Raw genomic sequence first — 18027 nt, 5'->3', positions numbered from 1 at the left:
CCAAAAAACATCTATTTATCATTATTATTATTGTATGAATGTCCAAACATTCACACAATAACATTCTACACAAAAAAACATATATTTGTTATTATTATTATTATCATTGTGTGAATGTCCAAGCATTTACACATATAACATTCTACACCAAAAAACATATATATATATATGTTATTATTATCATTGTGTGAATGCCCAAACATTCACACATATATCATTCTACACCAAAAAAAACATATATTTATTATTAATTCTGTTATTATTATTGTGTGAATGTCCAAGCATTCACACACATAACATTCTACACCAAAAAACATATATTTATCATTATTATTATTGTATGAATGTCCAAACATTCACACAATAACATTCTACACAAAAAAACATCTATTTGTTATTATTATTATTATCATTGTGTGAATGTCCAAGCATTTACACATATAACATTCTACACCAAAAAACATATAGATATGTTATTATTATTATTATTATCATTGTGTGAATGTCCAAACATTCACACAATAACATCTACTCAGAGGCCAAGTGGTTAGAGTGTCCGCCCTGAGATGGGTAGGTTGTGAGTTCAAACCCTGGCTGAGTCACTACGGACTGGACTCTCACACTATTATGTTAGATCCACTATGGACTGGACTCTCACACTATTATGTTAGATCCACTATGGACTGGACTCTCACACTATTATGTTAGATCCACTATGGACTGGACTCTCACACTATTATGTTAGATCCACTATGGACTGGACTCTCACACTATTATGTTAGATCCACTATGGACTGGACTCTCACTATTATGCTAGATCCACTATGGACTGGACTCTCACTATTATGTTAGATCCACTATGGACTGGACTCTCACACTATTATGTTAGATCCACTATGGACTGGACTCTCACACTATTATGTTAGATCCACTATGGACAGGACTCTCACACTATTATGTTAGATCCACTATGGACTGGACTCTCACACTATTAACTAGATCCACTAGACGTCCATTGCACCGGTCGCCCAGGAAGGGGTCCCACATCTGCGGTCACCTCCAAGGTTTCTCATTGTTATCCCATTGGGTTGAGTTTTTCCTTGCCCTGATGTGGGATCTGAGCCGAGGATGTCGTTGTGGGTTGTGCAGCCCTTTGAGACACTCGTGATTTAGGGCTATAGAAGTCAACTTTGATTGATTGATTGAAGATCAACCAACACAAAAAACATCTATTTATCATTATTATTATTGTGTGAATGTCCAAACATTCACACAATAACATTCTACACACAAAAACATTATCATCATTGTGTGAATGTCCAAGCATTCACACATATATCATTCTACACCAAAAACACATAAATTTATTATTATTGTGTGAATGTCCAAGCATTCACGCATATAACATTCTACACCAAAAAAACATCTATTTATCATTATTATTATTGTGTGAATGTCCAAACATTCACACATTTACATTCTACACACAAAAAACATTTTTTATTATCATTGTGTGAATGTCCAAGCATTCACACATATATCATTCTACACCAAAAAAACATCTATTTATTATTATTGTGTGATTGTCCAAGCATTCACACATATAACATTCTACACCAAAAAACATCTATTTATCATTATTATTATTGTGTGAATGTCCAAGCATTCACACAATAACATTCTACACACAAAAACATTATTATCATTGTGTGAATGTCCAAGCATTCACATATATATCATTCTACACCAAAAACACATATATTTATTATTATTGTGTGATTGTCCAAGCATTTACACATATAACATTCTACACCAAAAAACATCTTTTTATCATTATTATTATTGTGTGAATGTCCAAACATTCACACAATAACATTCTACACACAAAAACATTATCATCATTGTGTGAATGTCCAAGCATTCACATATATATCATTCTACACCAAAAACACACATATTTATTATTATTGTGTGAATGTCCAAGCATTCACACATATAACATTCTACACCAAAAAACATCTATTTATCATTATTATTATTGTGTGAATGTCCAAACATTCACACATAACATTCTACACCAAAACAACATCTATTTATCATTATTTTTATTGTGTGAATGTCCAAACATTCACACATAACATTCTACACCAAAACAACATCTATTTATTATTATTATTGTGTAAATATCCAAACATTCACACAATAACATTCTACACAAAAACAGATATTTATTATTATTATGTAAATTTCCAAAACGTTTTTGTGTTAATGTTTGGACATTCACACAATAATAATGATAATAAATAGATGTTTTTTTGCGCTCTGACACCCAAAAAGGGACGTTTTTTTTTTCCCTATTTTAATTTCAAAATGAAACACAATGAAACTAATCATTTGTTTTTAAACTCCCGTTAATGAAAATAAAAATTCAATGACAAACACGTGTTTTTAACTCAGGGTCATGTTACTACACGATGACCTTATGGGCCACCGTAGACATATTTATTATTGTTTTTAGCACAGCCACTGTACGTTTTACTGTAAATCTCTGCTAAAGATAGTTTTTTTAAGAGGTGGTTTTGATCAAACCGATAAGGACATGTGTTTAGTTGAAGTCTGAGCAGGAAATAAGCTTCAATCAGCCCGTTTAAGACATGAATATGACATTAATGTGACCTATTTAATTAGTCATGTTAGCTTCAATGTCTAATAATTGAACGCACACCTTGACTAGCAGGGCTAAAGTTAACACTCACAGAGTCAGCTGCCAGCGATAAACGACTCCATTTCTACTGTAACATGAACATCAATAGAGAGAAAAAAAGGGACAATTGTGAAACATTGAAGTCAAATAAATGATTAGCGGAGTAAAAACAAAGATTGTTAGCTAACCTACCATGTCTGGGACAGTCCTGTAGTCTGCTGGGGGGGACTTTTGTCTTCTTTGTGTGTCCAAAAAAAACGCAAAAAAAACCAACGGAATAAAGAAAAAGCTATTGTCGCAAAACTTTCTCAAATGTTTACATGGATGACATTTTATGGTCGCCGCTGAGCTGCCGCCACACACGCAGACTTGTGGGTTCAAGCCTGGCAAGCTGGCGAGTGGCGAGCAGGACCCACATCCTGTTGGACCTTTCAAAATAAGAGTGGTGGGGCGCTGCACCTGGAAGTCACTAACGAGGCAGAATGTACACCAAATTATTCATTTACATGACATGACACATATAAATCCGGCGTGTCCAAACTTTTACATTACTTTTTTTTGCGTATTTTGGTAAAAAGCCAAAAATATGTACAGTACGCTATTTAAAAATTAAGTGTATTATTAGTGTCTAAATGTCAGCTTTTACTTTTTGCACTGTGCCTTTTTTTGATGCTCCCATTAAAAAAAAAATAAAAAAAATCAGTACCTCTGAATTTGACACATCAACAAAGATTGTTGTCATCAATATTGTTTTATCTAGACTCAAAAGCAGTCCTTCTCAATTATTTTATTTTACTACTCACCGCCTTGACAATAAATAGTGTCATTTGTCTATCAAAGTGTACCACTGCATAACATTGTATCCTTACTAACGTGAAAGAAAACATAAAAGAAAAAAGAAAGAAATATAGATCGACTTACAACAAAGGATAACTTAATTTTTTTTAAAGTCTGTAACAGAAAAGAGTTGTGAAAGTGCATCAATTTGCCTGAAATCCTATTAATTTTATTACTGTTCAATTTATTTATACATTTAAATATTATTTTACCATTGGATTATTTTAATTAACTTTTTTTTTTGACCGACTTGAATCATTTGATACTAATAAAATAAAATAAAATAAAATCCAAAAAAAAATAAAAATAAATACAAATAATAATATAATAAAATAATAATTTCAACTCTGGCGCACAATATATAAAAATGTTCACCTACAAAAAAAAAATTATTCGTGCTGATTTTTTTAAATCAAAACGAACGAGATTTCTCTACAGAATTTCCTCTCTGGTCAACAAAAGCACCTTGAGGATTCTGGCGGGAACTCTCGTTCAACCCTTTTTCGATTACGCATGCACCTCCTGGTACCCTAGCACCTCCAAAACCCTCAAATCTAAACTCCAAACATCTCAGAACAAGCTAGTCAGGTTACTTCTAGACCTCCACCCCAGATCCCACCTCACTCCTACCCACTTCTCTAAAGTGGGCTGGCTCAGGGTGGAGGACAGAGTTAAACAACTTGCACTGAGCCTAGTCTATAAAATCCACTACACCTCCCTGATACCGAAGTACATGTCAAACTACTTCCTTAACGTAAATGACCGCCATAACCACAACACCAGGGGGAGCCCAGATTCCGAACTAACAAAGGTCTTAACTCATTCTCTTTCTATGCCACATCAATGTGGAATGCGCTCCCAACAGGTATAAAAGAAAGGGCATCTCTATCCTCCTTCAAAACCGCAATAAAAGTTCACCTCCAGGCAGCTACAACCCTAAACTAACACCCTCCCCGGATTGCTAATAATCAAATGTAAACAATCAAATGCAGATACTTTTTCTTTTTCTTATGCCTTCTGATCTCTCTCTCTCTCTCTCTCTCTCTCTCTCTCTCTCTCTCTCTATGTCCACTACTTGATGTCCATACCCCCCCCCCCCCTCCACACCCCTGATTGTAAATAATGTAAATAATTCAATGTGATTATCTTGTGTGATGACTGTATTATGATGATAGTATATATGATAGTATATATCTGTATCATGAATCAATTTAAGTGGACCCCGACTTAAACAAGTTGAAAAACTTATTCGGGTGTTACCATTTAGTGGTCAATTGTACGGAATATGTACTTCACTGTGAAACCTACTAATAAAAGTCTCAATCAATCAATCAATGTCAGTGTTGTTATCAACAATGAGTTTTGTAGTGTATATAGAAGGACTGGCTTTAGTACAAACACCTATACTCTCCCCACTGATCACACACTTTCAGAGAGAACGTGAATAAATAGTTTGAGTGAGGACATATTGTTGTGTTGGCAGCTGTCACCTCGGCCGTTAAAAAGGCAAACAATTGGACACTTCCAACCGGGACAGCAGTGTTTAGGAGATCCCATCAACTCTCAGGCTGTTCCTGCACAACCTGTTCTGTGTTCTCTGCCCCGTATATTGTATACATATGTAAAAAAACAAAACTAAAAAGTCATGGCTGACTGACCTCAATACTGGCGTCTTTTTCATTGAAGTACAACAACAAAGTTGAAGAGGTTTAACAAAAAAAAAAAGATTCAAACATGATTAACCCTAACCCCTGTAAGAGGAAAAGGGAGGAAAGGATCAAACTGTCAATAGATGGAATTGATATTGAAAGGGTTTCTGAACTGAGATGTTTAGGAGTGATACTGGATGACGGTCTGACATGGAAATCTCTAATTGCACATGTACGGAAAAAGATGTCTAAGAGTATTTTTATATTAAAGAAGGTCAAATATTAGATAATAGGGCAATGCGTATATTGTATTGTGCACTTATATTGCCAGCTACTGTGTGGAAGTGTGGGGGAACACATAAGAGAGTAATATAAAGGCATTGTATCAACTACAGAAAAGAGCTATAAGGATTATTCATAAAGCAGATTATCTCGAACATACTATTTATTAATTCTGCTGTATTGAAACTACAAGAGCTACATTGCAAAAAGTCAGTGTTGAAAAACAAGAAAAGAAAATACAAAAATGAGGGGTATTCTATCTGCCAATAGAACAAGAAAATTCGGCTTGTCAAGACTTTCCAAAACAAGTCAAACTAGCTAACCTCAATGAACCCAAAAATAGCTTCAAATAAGTATATTCTCACTAATAACAAGTGCACTTTTCTTGGTAGAAAAAAAAGAGAGACCTTTTTGCTCAATATGTTGAAAAAGATTCTTAAATGAAGTAAATGCTAGTGCCATTATCTTGACATAATGATATGCGCTCAACATTACATTTCTTGAAACCAGCAAACTTATACTAAAAAATAATTGATTGTTCTTAACGGAAAGGCAAAAAGGCAACGCTCAGGCAAATCATATTGTCTAAAAATGCATTTTTCCATGGATAACATGACATCATCACGCCAAGTGCGTGCTCTTTCAGTCAATTAGTGCGCATATATACAGCCCGGCCCCCGGCCAAATATAACATACTATTTATTAATTCTGCTTTATTGAAACTACAGGAGCTACACTGCAAAAAGTCAGTGTTCAAAAACAAGAAAAGAAAATACAAAAATGAGGGGTATTTCATTTGAACTAAGCAAAATAATCTGCCAATAGAACAAGAAAATTCGGCTTGTCAAGACTTTCCAAAACAAGTCAAACTAGCTAACCTCAATGAAGCCAAAAATAGCTTAAAATAAGTATATTCTCACTAATAACAAGTGCACTTTTCTTGGTAGAAAAAAAAAAGAGACCTTTTTGCTCAATATGTTGAAAAATATTCTTAAATGAAGTAAATGCTAGTGCCGTTATCTTGACATAATGATATGCGCTCAACATTAAATTTCTTGAAACCAGCAAACTTATACTAAAAACTAATTTTTTGTTCTTAACGGAAAGGCAAAAAGGCAACGCTCAGGCAAATCATATTGTCTAAAAATGCATTTTTCCATGGATAACATGACATCATCGCGCCAAGTGCGTGCTCTTTCAGTCAATTAGTGCGCATATATACAGCCCGGCCCCCGGCCAAATATAACACACTTTTTATTAATTCTGCTTTATTGAAACTACAGGAGCTACACTGCAAAAAGTCAGTGTTGAAAAACAAGAAAAGAAAATACAAAAATGAGGGGTATTCTATCTGCCAATAGAACAAGAAAATTCGGCTTGTCAAGACTTTCCAAAACAAGTCAAACTAGCTAACCTCAATGAACCCAAAAATAGCTTCAAATAAGTATATTCTCACTAATAACAAGTGCACTTTTCTTGGTAGAAAAAAAAAGAGAGACCTTTTTGCTCAATATGTTGAAAAATATTCTTAAATGAAGTAAATGCTAGTGCCATTATCTTGACATAATGATATGCGCTCAACATTAAATTTCTTGAAACCAGCAAACTTATACTAAAAACTAATTTATTGTTCTTAACGGAAAGGCAAAAAGGCAACGCTCAGGCAAATCATATTGTCTAAAAATGCATTTTTCCATGGATAACATGACATCATCACGCCAAGTGCGTGCTCTTTCAGTCAATTAGTGCGCATATATACAGCCCGGCCCCCGGCCAAATATTTTTAAATTGTAATTTTGAAGAATTTATCTGAATGTGCATGAACTATTTCTGTTCAAAATTGTTTGAAATGTCACATGTTAAATGTTGAAATATAAACTGTCAGTTTACTGTGCTGCGCTAACTGTACTACTATATGAGTACCTATTTTCTCTTGTTTCATTGAAAATAAAACAGCAAAGTCCATTTGGCTGTCATCTGTTTTAATTATGAGACACAATTGTGTCAAAATCATGATTTTTTTTTCATGCTTGAAATAAGAAATGATGACTTTAAAAAAGTACTTGTGAGTGTTGATGACACAGCTTTGCAACACTTGATATTCTAGTTTCAAGCATGTTTTACTCAATATAGCTCATCAAATCTCAGCAACAAGCTGTAATATCTTACTGAGATCATTCAGGACCAAAACCCTTAAAACAAGTAAAACACTCTAACATAAAATCTGCTTAGTGAGAAGAATTGTCTTATCAGACAGAAAATAAGCAAATATCACCCTTATTTCAGATATTTCATCTTACTTAGATTTCAGTTTTTGCAGTGTAGTAAAGTTACAGACATTATGTGTTATGTTTAAGGCTAAAAGTAAAACATTGCCAGCATATTTACAAAAAAATGTTTGTCATGACTTCTGAGAATGAAGAGCATAGAAGAAAAGATCATTTCCAACATCAGTATTCAAGGACAACTTTAAAACAAATGTGTATATCAGTGGTGGGGGTTCAACTATGGAATTATCTTTACAATGAGATAAAAGATTGTAGAAATATATTCTAATTGAAAAAAATATATAAGAATCAGAATCAGAATAGTTTTATTGCCATTGTTTGAGAACGGGTTCACAAACTAGGAATTTGATCATATGGACAGCCGTAAGTGTCTACATGTTGCTTTATATTTATTATTTTACTTATTTTTTTCTGGTTTTGTATCATCCCGTGAGGTGTATTTTTAGGGCTATGAATTGCAGTTTTTTCATAGTTTGGCCAGGGGTGCGACTTATACTCAGGAGCGACTTATGTCTGAAATGATTAACACGTTAGCGTAAAAAATAAAATAATATTATTTATCTCATTCACGTAAGAGACTAGACGTATAAGACTTCATGGGATTTAGCGATTAGGAGTGACAGATTGTTTGGTAAACGTATAGCATGTTCTATATGTTATAGTTATTTGAATGACTCTTACCATAATATGTTACGTTAACATACCAGTTGCTTATTTATGCCTCATATAACGTACACTTATTCAGCCTGTTGTTCACTATTCTTTAGACATTTTAAATTGCCTTTCAAATGTCTATTCTTGCTGTTGGCTTTTATCAAATACATTTCCCCAAAAAATGCGACTTATACTCCAGTGTGACTTATATATGTTTTTTTCCTTCTTTATTATGCATTTTCGGCCGGTGCAACTTATACTCCGGAGCGACTTATAGTCCGAAAAATACGGTATATTACTTCTTTTGTTCGGTTTGTACTTCATAAAGTTTTGCACTTGTTGTGTTTTTTGTTTGTTTTCATTATATTTGGATGTATTTGTTTGGTTTGTATGCTTGTGAATCTGGCATACTTGCCAACCCTCCCGTTTTTACCGGGAGACTCCCGGTATTCAGCGCCTCTCCCGATAACCTCCCGGCAGAAATGTTCTACCCGACAAACTCCCGGTATTAGCCGGAGCTGGAGGCCACGCCCCCTCCAGCTCGATGCGGACCTGAGTGGGGACACGTCCCCTTTCCCACAATATAAACAGCTTGCCTGTCCAATGACGTCATAACTGTAGAATGATGGAGGGCGAGTTCTTGGTTTCTTATGTGGGTTTATTGTTAGGCAGTTTCATTAACGTCCTCCCAGCGCGGTAACACACAACAACAGCGGTCACGTTTAGTCTACCGTAAAGCAGTTCGTCTGCCGTAAACAGCGATGTTGTGACACTCTTTAACAGGACAATACTGCCATCTACTGGATAGCCTCCAGAACACTGAAATTCAAGTATTTATTTTATTTATATGTATAATAAAATAAATATATATATATATATAGCTAGAATTAACTGAAAGTCAAGTATTTCATACATATATATATATGAAATACTTGAGTTGGTGAATTCTAGCTTAAATATATTCCCCTCTTAACCACGCCCCCCGCCCCGCCCCCACCCCCCACCTCCCGATATCGGAGGTCTCAAGGTTGGCAAGTATGGAATCTGGGCTATCCGTGAAGTAAGACTACTTATTATGTTGAAGGGGTGCAGGAAATATACGATTTTCTTCATCCTGTTCCTTCTGTGTGTGCAAATATGTGTTTAGTTGCTAAAGTTTAATTGTCTATTGATCAAAAATGCACATCAATGAAGGAGATGAATAAAAAAAAATGAATGAATGAAAAACTCACCTGTTGCCTCACAGGGGTGTCCATTAGGTGGATGGCGAGCTGGTGGTGGATGGTGGAGGGTGTGTCAGTCCATCGCCAGCCAGGCGTTAAAAAAATAGACCTAAAAATGATGGATCATCAATCTTCACCAAGACGTCACTTAGGTCACTTGATTGACATTCACGGCACCCGAGGGTCTTGTGAGACGACGCTGGCTGCTGCCAGATTTATTTATTTATTTTTTTAAAACGCTGCTCGCCTGCAGAAAGAGTGTAGGCACCCCTGCTATAAATAAATAACCCTTTGACCCAGAAAGCTCCCAAAATGCATACTTCAAAGCAACTCCTTATAGGTCACGTTTCATGTAAAAATATCTTGCAAATAAGGAGTAAATTAGCACACACACACACACACTGGGCTGACCTATTTGTGTGCAAGCAACACATAGTTGGATGGATGCGATGGTTCTCTTCTCCTATTGGTCATAAACTGCTTCCAAAAATTGATCATCATGTATAGGCTGCATATAACAATAATAATAAATCCCTGTCTTAGGGCCTTTGCTCCACACGTGCAATTATCTTCATTGTTAAAAGGAGATAATGGCCGCCAGGTAATTGCTCAATGACTCATTTCAGCCTCCTGGCTCATCTGTGAGGCCATCTCCTGGATGTGGAACTCTCTGAATGATAATAATCCTGGCCAGGAAGATGATCTACTTTCACTTTTGCATTAAACATAATGTTGGGGGTACTGTGATATATTTTGTACATTAATGTACGCAGGCCTGGCCCTAACCAATCTGGCGCCCTAGGCAAGAAGTGTATATACTCACAAGAAACTGAATAGCTTTGTCGTTTACCTTTTTTTTTACTTAAAGAAAGCAAATTAACATATTATATGAGAATGTTATGTTATGATTATCTTTAACTGAATCACAGCAGTGCTCTATCTAAAAAACAGCATTCCCTCTCATGTGATATTGCTTAATTAACATTAATGATGTGCACTTTAACAACTAGGCTTACAACTAAACCTAATATATAAATGGGTGGAAAAGTGACTATTACCTGCAGGGCAAACATTAGCTAACCAGAAGGCAGTAACAATGCAAACAAAAAACACCTGCTGAAGAGATCTAATACAAATGTCCCTGAGGAATGTAAGGTGGGAGTACTGTAATTACCTAACATTATTATTTTCCATAACAATTTAGCCCCCTCCACAATATTAACCCGACTTTAAAACAGAACTAGCTATTTATTGATTAGCAATTGCCGAATCATGTAATATTAGCTTAATGCTAAAAAGCCAGGTTACTATCACATTCTGTAACAGACAAATAATTTCATGTAGGCTAACGTTACCTACCTGCTACCTCTGTCTTTTTCTCGTTTATCCTCTTCTTTTCTATTTTTTCTTCCCCGGGCACCTGACAGTTTTGGCCGTTTTGACATCTTGTGTTGATTTTTTGATGTGGTAAGAGTCATGATACGGGAAGGGAGGGGGCGTAATGTTGTAACAAATAATATTTCTATTAAATAGGCTTTACTTTGCATTTTAATTAACGTGGGATTATTTTTTGTATTTAGAAATAATAGTACCAACTTTTTTTTTTTTTTTCCTCCAACATTTGTGGCACTGGCTTGGCGCCCCCTGATGGACGGCGCCCTCAGCATTTGCCTATACGGCCTATGCCACGGGCCGGCCCTGAATGTACGTCAATATATGTTACTGCTGTTTCTTAACCACCCCTTGTTTGACCGCCTATAAACCCGTTTCTCAGCCGTGGTTGGTATGGGCCGCAGTGGTAGTACACATTCCCACCACTTGTGGCAGTAATGACAATATTAAACAGAAGGAGTCCTAAAAAAAATTCTGAAGCGCAAAAATTACGACTAAAGTGGTTTCATTTGCACTCAAATTTTTATTGACAGTTTAGTAAAGAAACTTGTTCATGACTAATTTAGTTCATGGATGTTTGTGGTAATATGTGCGGTGTATTTGCGGGACTAACGTTACACAAACACAAAACAAAAACACAATGTAAAGATTACGTCTGTAGGTACAGCAGGACTTGGGGGATACCAGTTTTATTGGTTGTGTGATGCAGTTTGTTTTTTGTTTGATTTTTTAATTTAATGGATGTTCAGCCCCCTCAAAAAGATCACCATTTCAACATGTGACAAGCTTTTAGGTAACAAAATATTGTTTGCACGACAATACAATAAAATGTAGTACAAACAACTACAGTATTTTTATGAAGTATGTAATCAGTGTATTTATCTTGTTTTTTAATCTACCAGAAACAGCAAGCAGTGAAAATGCGCCAAACATGAATAAGTGTGGACAGTGTTTTGCATTTTTCCCATCATGCTTTGTAATAATTTTGGAGTTTGTTATGGTGAATGGATGTTTTAAAAAAAATAATATCCACAAAGTTCAGTGACCATGTCTGTTGACATTTTGTGTTGGTTGTATTTTTATTTTTTTTTATACCATGACTAGGGAAGGTTGTTTGCATTGGGTCACATGAATAAATGCAGGAAAGGAAAAACACATTTTGTCCACTAGATGGCGAAAAAAACGCAACATCAAAAAGGTTAGACTTGTAAAATGAATGCAATCTCCCTGCGGGTAAGATTCCTTATTAAACTCGCGGGCCACTTTGAGGACGTCGGTGGGCCACAGTTTGGACACCCCGGACTGGGTTCACTGGGACATTCACCACACCAACTAGCGGTGCCCGTGGCACATTGTAGAAATTAAATGAAACAAACTAAACTGCAAAAATTAAGCAAAAAATGAAATGTAAAGAGAAAAAATAGTTAACTTTGTTGTCTTTACATACATATTTAATTTTAACCTTTTTATAAATTGAAAAAAAAGATATAAATATCCACGCAATGATTTTTCAGTGCTTGGTAAGATAAGGTTGAGGTCAGTGGCACACACTGCCCCCTGCTGGCCAGCAATGACCACAACCTCCATACCAAAGTGTTTATTAAAAAGTGTAGAAAATGTTTGAGGGATCACATAAAGGATTATGGAGTCAGTAGTAAATGTTGAAATGATCACGGAGAACTTGCCCATCAACTTTAATTACCTTTCTTCTCTGTTGGGGGGTTCTTGGCAGGTTGTGATGACTTTTTGGCAGACTTCTCCCGTTTGACGACCTCCTTCTTCGGGGACGCCTCGCCGCCTTGCTCGTCCTCGCCCTCGCCCTCCTCTGGCTTGGCGGCCACCTTCCTCAGCTTGTGTTTGCCCTTGATGGGTGCCGAGAAGGTGAGCGAGGACTTGAGGAAGTCCAGGGGGAAGATGCCCACGTCGCCGTCAAAGCGGTTCTTGGTCACCTGCAGGGAGCGGCGGCCGGGACAGGTGACCAGCTTCTTCTCCTGCAGGATGAGCACGTTGTCCGCCTCTTGGCTGGCCTGTCTCGCACACAACAAAACAAGTGCCCAATTTTGTAGGCGTGCAAAAGTACTCGCTGTCATTCTCTCCCTCCTTTCTGATTGGTCACTTTAAACCAGGCTGCCCAAAGTACGGCCCAAGGCTCGTTCTAAAAATGCCATTGGAAAAAAAACACACCAAAAAAATGGGAATAAAGGAGCAAAGTAGCGAAATTGAACAAGAACAAGTTTTATGTTGAGTATAATAACACAAAATCAATGTCGTTATAAATTATTGACTTATTCAAGGCTCCAATTATTTCACATCAAATATTACATTTTGAGGGGAAATATTGCATAATTGGTGTGTTCGACATACAACGAACAACGTTTTCTTTGACAAAAAACAAATAGAAAACATTTTAAAAAACAAAAAAACGCATAATAGACATATATATATATATATATATATACTGTATATATATAGATATATATCTATATATATATATAAATATATATATTGCGCTCTACCACGGTATCGAGCACTATTTTTTGGATAATCTAATTAAGACTAAATCGATTATAAAAATAGTTGGCGATTAATTTAGTCATCGATTCGTTGGATCTATGCTATGAGCATGCGCAGAGGCAATTTTTTTATTTTATAAACTGCAACATGTACAAACAGCTGAGAAACAATAATCAAAATAAGTATGGTGCCAGTATGCTGTTTTTTTTCCAATAAAATACTGGAAAGGATAGAAATGTAGTTTGTCTCTTTTATCCGAGCATTAATCGATTAATCGAAGTAATAATCGACAGATTAATCGATGATCAAATTAATCGTTAGTTGCAGCCCTAATATATATATATATATATATATATATATATATATATATATATATATATATATATATATATATATATATATATATAAATACAACTTTTTCTTTGACAAAAAGGGATATAAAACGAACAATGACTTATTTTTACAAATTTTATGAGCTGGGACCTTTTGGGTCCCCTAGAATTTTAATAACATTTCTTTTTAAAAACAGTCTGTGCTAAAAAAAAATAAAAATATGATGGATCAATGTTGTTATGAATGATTGACCTATTCAAGGTTCCAATTACGTCATGTCAAATATTACACTTTGAAATATTTTTTGGGGAAATACTGCATAATATGTGTGTTTGACATAACAAAACTAAAAACTTATAATCGACAGACAGATATATATATATATACTTGTATATATATATATATATATGTACTTGTATATATATACACACACACACACACACACACACACACACACACACACACACACACACACACACACACACACACACACACACACACACACACACACACACACACACACACACACACACACACACACACGCACACACACACACACATCACAATGTTTTCTTTGACAAAAAGGGATATAAAATTAACAAATAAAACATTTTTATAAACTTGTAATAAACAGATGGCTCTGAAGTTGCTGTAAAGACTTAAGTGTTGAAAGACTTATTTTTTTAAACATTTTTATGAGTGGGGCCCTTTTGGATCCCGTAGAATTTTAAGAACATTTATTTTTAAAACAAACCAAAAAAATTATGAATCAATGATGTTATGAACGATTGAAGGCTCCATCCAATTAGTTCACATTTTGGGGGAAAATATTGCATATTTTGTGTTTGCCATATAAAGTTTTAAATTGTCAAACAAAAGTTTACTTTGACAAAAAAGGGCATACAACAACCAAAATAAGAATCTAGAAACATAAGAAGTAAAAAAAACAAAAAAAAACAAACAATCATGAGTAACGGATTTGCTGATTGTTCAGTTTAAAAAGTACAAAATTAGCTTAAAATGCTAGCACAAAACATTGAAATTATATTGTTAGCATGTTAACATGTGAACAGCTGGCATACTTTTTAAGTTGGCACTTAAAATCCATGATTATTAGGTTTAAAAAGTACAAAATTAGCTAAAACACTAGCACAAAACATTAGCAGGTATTGTTAGCATGTTAATGTTAGCATGTAAACATGTAAACAGCTGGCATACTTTTTAGTTGGCACTGAGTAACGAAATCCAGGATTATTAGGTTTAAAAAGTACAAAATGAGCTAAAATGCTAGCACAAAACATTAGCATATTATTGTTAGCATGTTAACAGCTCGCATAACTTTAAATTGCCGTTGAATAACTAAAATCCATGATTGTTCAGTTTAAAAAGTACAACATTTGCTAATATGCTCGTACAAAACATTGAAATAATATTGTTAGCATGTTAATGTTCGCATGATAACATGTGAACAGCTGGCATTCTTTTAAGTTGGCACTGAGTAACAAAATCCATGATTATAAGGTTTAAAAAGTACATCATTAGCTAAAATACTAGCACAAAACATTGAAAAAATATTGTTAGCACGTACACAATTGAACAGCTAGCATACTTCTAAAATGGCGCCAAGTAATGAAATCCGTGATTATTAGATTCAACAGTATGAGATTAGCTAAATTGCTTTTTTTTGATTGATTGAGACTTGTATTAGTAGGTTGCACAGTGAAGTACATATTCCGTACAATTGACCACTAAATGGTAACACCCCAATAAGTTTTTCAACTTGTTTAAGTCGGGGTCCACTTAAATTGATTCATGATACAGATATATACGGTACTATCATATATACTATCATCATAATACAGTCATCACACAAGATAATCACATTGAATTATTTACATTTACAATCAGGGGTGTGGAGGGGGGGGGGGTAGGATATGGACAGCAAGTAGTGCTAGCATAAAACGCTAAGAATTATCATCACACTTCAACATCTCTAACATGTAAAAGCTGCCTTTTTTGCCAGGTCAGCATTGCAAGTAAGAATATGTTCCTAATTGTCTTAAATAGGATAAATAAATATATAAATAGGAAGTGTATATACTACATTACCCAGAAGGCTTAGTGCTGTAGACGGGAACAGGAAGTAGGTCTGATCTACAATTGATCAATGAAGAGTTGATATATGGTTCTCTTTGGTTGATGTTTAAAGTGACCAACCAGGTGGGTTAGGGTTTGCCAACCAGGCGGGTTAGGGTTTGTCAACCACGCGGGTTAGGGTTTGCCAACCAGGCGGGTTAGGGTTTGCCAACCAGATGGGTTAGGGTTTGCCAACCAGGTGGGTTATTAGGGTTTGCTGACCAGGTGGGTTATTAGGGTTTGCCGACCAGGTGGGTTAGGGTTTGCCAACCAGGTGGGTTAGGGTTTGCCAACCAGGTGGGTTATTAGGGTTTGCTGACCAGGTGGGTTATTAGGGTTTGCCAACCAGGTGGGTTATTAGGGTTTGCTGACCAGGTGGGTTATTAGGGTTTGCTGACCAGGTGGGTTAGGGTTTGCCAACCAGGTGGGTTAGGGTTTGCCAACCAGGTGGGTTAGGGTTTGCCAACCAGGTGGGTTATTAGGGTTTGCCAACCAGGTGGGTTAGGGTTTGCCAACCAGGTGGGTTATTAGGGTTTGCTGACCAGGTGGGTTAGGGTTTGCTGACCAGATGGGTTATTAGGGTTTGCTGACCAGGTGGGTTAGGGTTTGCCAACCAGGTGGGTTAGGGTTTGCCAACCAGGTAGGTTAGGGTTTGCCAACCAGGTGGGTTATTAGGGTTTGCTGACCAGGTGGGTTAGGGTTTGCCAACCAGGTGGGTTAGGGTTTGCCAACCAGGTGGGTTATTAGGGTTTGCTGACCAGGTGGGTTAGGGTTTGCTGACCAGATGGGTTTTAGGGTTTGCCAACCAGGTGGGTTAGGGTTTGCCAACCAGATGGGTTATTAGGGTTTGCTGACCAGGTGGGTTAGGGTTTGCCAACCAGATGGGTTATTAGGGTTTGCTGACCAGGTGGGTTAGGGTTTGCCAACCAGGTGGGTTATTAGGGTTTGCTGACCAGGTGGGTTAGGGTTTGCCAACCAGGTGGGTTAGGGTTTGCCAACCAGGTAGGTTAGGGTTTGCCAACCAGGTGGGTTATTAGGGTTTGCTGACCAGGTGGGTTAGGGTTTGCCAACCAGGTGGGTTATTAGGGTTTGCTGACCAGGTGGGTTAGGGTTTGCTGACCAGATGGGTTATTAGGGTTTGCTGACCAGGTGGGTTAGGGTTTGCCAACCAGGTGGGTTAGGGTTTGCCAACCAGGTAGGTTAGGGTTTGCCAACCAGGTGGGTTATTAGGGTTTGCTGACCAGGTGGGTTAGGGTTTGCCAACCAGGTGGGTTAGGGTTTGCCAACCAGGTGGGTTATTAGGGTTTGCTGACCAGGTGGGTTAGGGTTTGCTGACCAGATGGGTTATTAGGGTTTGCCAACCAGGTGGGTTAGGGTTTGCCAACCAGATGGGTTATTAGGGTTTGCTGACCAGGTGGGTTAGGGTTTGCCAACCAGATGGGTTATTAGGGTTTGCTGACCAGGTGGGTTAGGGTTTACCAACCAGATGGGTTGTTAGGGTTTGCCAACCAGATGGGTTATTAGGGTTTGCTGACCAGGTGGGTTAGGGTTTGCCAACCAGATGGGTTATTAGGGTTTGCCAACCAGGTGGGTTAGGGTTTGCCAACCAGGTGGGTTAGGGTTTGCCAACCAGATGGGTTATTAGGGTTTGCTGACCAGGTGGGTTAGGGTTTGCCAACCAAATGGGTTATTAGGGTTTGCTGACCAGGTGGGTTAGGGTTTGCCAACCAGATGGGTTATTAGGGTTTGCTGACCAGGTGGGTTAGGGTTTACCAACCAGATGGGTTGTTAGGGTTTGCCAACCAGATGGGTTATTAGGGTTTGCTGACCAGGTGGGTTAGGGTTTGCCAACCAGATGGGTTATTAGGGTTTGCCAACCAGGTGGGTTAGGGTTTGCCAACCAGATGGGTTATTAGGGTTTGCTGACCAGGTGGGTTAGGGTTTGCCAACCAGATGGGTTATTAGGGTTTGCCAACCAGGTGGGTTAGGGTTTGCCAACCAGATGGGTTATTAGG

At 36.9% G+C, this 18027-nt stretch overlaps 2 protein-coding genes across 9 annotated transcripts in view; both read right to left on the bottom strand.

The window, feature by feature from the left end:
- The window catches only part of LOC133656279 (leucine zipper putative tumor suppressor 2 homolog), a 31211-nt gene extending 21463 nt beyond the window's left edge, over positions 1 to 9748 (bottom strand). For 2 of the 6 annotated variants that reach the window (XM_062057269.1, XM_062057275.1), the window contains exons 1-2: positions 2897 to 3127; positions 2757 to 2792 (exon numbers count right to left, since the gene is read on the bottom strand). The gene's annotated coding sequence lies outside the window, so the exon portion shown is untranslated. Of the gene's footprint in view, positions 1 to 2756; positions 2793 to 2896; positions 3128 to 9646 lie in introns of those variants that run through there. The other 4 variants (XM_062057270.1, XM_062057272.1, XM_062057271.1 and 1 more) reach the window with 3 other exon arrangements.
- twnk (twinkle mtDNA helicase) overlaps positions 1 to 18027 on the bottom strand; it is a 49417-nt gene that overhangs the window by 11998 nt on the left and 19392 nt on the right. The window contains exons 7-9 of one of the 3 annotated variants that reach the window (XM_062057267.1): positions 12732 to 13056; positions 9647 to 9746; positions 2910 to 2942 (exon numbers count right to left, since the gene is read on the bottom strand). In XM_062057267.1, the coding sequence (XP_061913251.1) occupies positions 9733 to 9746; positions 12732 to 13056 (339 nt within the window). In that variant the 3' untranslated portion in view covers positions 2910 to 2942; positions 9647 to 9732. Of the gene's footprint in view, positions 1 to 2909; positions 2943 to 9646; positions 9747 to 11417; positions 13057 to 18027 lie in introns of those variants that run through there. The other 2 variants (XM_062057266.1, XM_062057268.1) reach the window with 2 other exon arrangements.

Source organism: Entelurus aequoreus, linkage group LG08, assembly GCF_033978785.1.
Source record: "Entelurus aequoreus isolate RoL-2023_Sb linkage group LG08, RoL_Eaeq_v1.1, whole genome shotgun sequence".
NCBI classification, from domain to species: Eukaryota; Metazoa; Chordata; class Actinopteri; order Syngnathiformes; family Syngnathidae; genus Entelurus; species Entelurus aequoreus.
This window is presented reverse-complemented; position numbering and strand designations above follow the sequence as displayed.